This window comes from Cetorhinus maximus, unplaced genomic scaffold, assembly GCF_964194155.1.
Source record: "Cetorhinus maximus unplaced genomic scaffold, sCetMax3.hap1.1 HAP1_SCAFFOLD_1677, whole genome shotgun sequence".
Lineage (NCBI taxonomy): Eukaryota > Metazoa > Chordata > Chondrichthyes > Lamniformes > Cetorhinidae > Cetorhinus > Cetorhinus maximus.
The window spans coordinates 5,915-7,500 of record NW_027597617.1 but is presented as its reverse complement, the minus strand read 5'-3'; the positions used below and the strand labels follow the sequence as shown (position 1 = coordinate 7,500).

Below are 1,586 nucleotides of genomic sequence, written 5' to 3'. Positions count from 1 at the left end.
CGAGCCTGTTACACAGGAACAGGATGAGGCCATTCAGCCCTTGTTGAGCCTGTTACACTGGAACAGGAGGAGGCCACTCAGCCCCTCTTGATACTGATACACAGTCGTTCGAGACTGAGCCGCAGACACTGGGCACTGGAAAGTCCCAGTCTCTGTCCAGCTGGAGATTGACCCGCTCACCTTCCCACAAATCCACAGTCTGGAAGAGGTCCGTTGTGGTGAGTCCATAGTCCGTCAGTGCCTTGAGAAACTGGGAGATCTGCTCCATCTGAGTGAATGCTCGGTCAGAGGACCGGATCTTCTTCACGGGGCGCTTATCCGGTGGGCTGAGGCTGTTGATCAGGTGGCACAGGATCTGCAGGGGAACCGAGAGGCAGAGAGCATCGGAAAGAGGGGGGCAGGGAGAGATTCCAAGCACGCTTCCTCCTTCACACCCCCCCAGCACCTCTCTGTACCCCAAGTACGTGTCTTTGCCCAATCCCGGGGTCTCCGGATTGCAGTCCAGCGACAGCGATCGCTCAGGAACCCTCTCCCAGTGTCAGCTCCGGCACCAGCTCACTCCCACGCCAGCTCACACTCACTCCCGCTCACTCCCGCTCCCGCTCACACCCGCTCCCGCTCACACCCGCTCCCGCTCACTCCCGCTCCCGCTCACTCCCGCTCCCGCTCACTCCCGCTCACTCCCACTCCCGCTCACTCCCACTCCCGCTCACACCCACGCCCGCTCCCGCTCACTCCCACTCTTGCTCACTCCCGCTCACTCCCACTCTCGCTCACTCCCACTCCCGCTCACTCCCACTCCCGCTCACACCCACTCACACTCCCTCTCACTCCCACTCCCGCTCACTCCCGCTCCCGCTCACTCCCGCTCCCGCTCACTCCCGCTCCCCCTCACACCCGCTCCCGCTCACACCCACTCCCGCTCACACCCACTCCCGCTCACACCCACTCCCGCTCACTCCCGCTCCCGCTCACTCTCACTCCCACTCCCGCTCACTCCCGCTCACTCCCACTCCCGCTCCCGCTCACTCCCACTCCCGCTCACTCCCACTCCCGCTCACTCCCGCTCCCGCTCACTCCCGCTCCCGCTCACTCCCACTCCCGCTCACTCCCACTCCCGCTCACTCCCGCTCCCGCTCACTCCCGCTCCCGCTCACTCCCGCTCCCGCTCACTCCCGCTCCCGCTCACACCCGCTCCCGCTCACACCCACTCCCGCTCCCGCTCACGCTCACTCCCGCTCACGCTCACTCCCGCTCCCGCTCACACCCGCTCCCGCTCACTCCCGCTCCCGCTCACTCCCGCTCACTCCCGCTCCCGTTCACTCCCGCTCACTCCCACTCCCGATCACTCCCACTCCCACTCCCGATCACTCCCACTCCCACTCCCTCTCACTCCCACTCCCGCTCACTCCCACTCCCGCTCACTCCCACTCCCGCTCACTCCCACTCCCGCTCACTCCCACTCCCGCTCACTCCCACTCCCACTCCCTCTCACTCCCACTCCCGCTCACTCCCACTCCCGCTCACTCCCACTCCCGCTCACTCCCACTCCCACTCCCTCTCACTCCCACTCCCGCTCACACCCA

The 1,586-nt window shown here is 65.7% G+C and overlaps 1 protein-coding gene across 1 annotated transcript in view; it reads right to left on the bottom strand.

The window, feature by feature from the left end:
- The window catches only part of LOC144676535 (transgelin-2-like), a 2,336-nt gene extending 1,969 nt beyond the window's left edge, over positions 1-367 (bottom strand). The window contains exon 1 of the mRNA XM_078536931.1: positions 181-367. Coding sequence (XP_078393057.1) covers positions 181-268 — 88 coding nt within the window. The 5' untranslated portion in view covers positions 269-367. The remainder of the gene's footprint in view (positions 1-180) is intronic.
- Between the last annotated feature and the right edge of the window lie 1,219 nt (positions 368-1,586).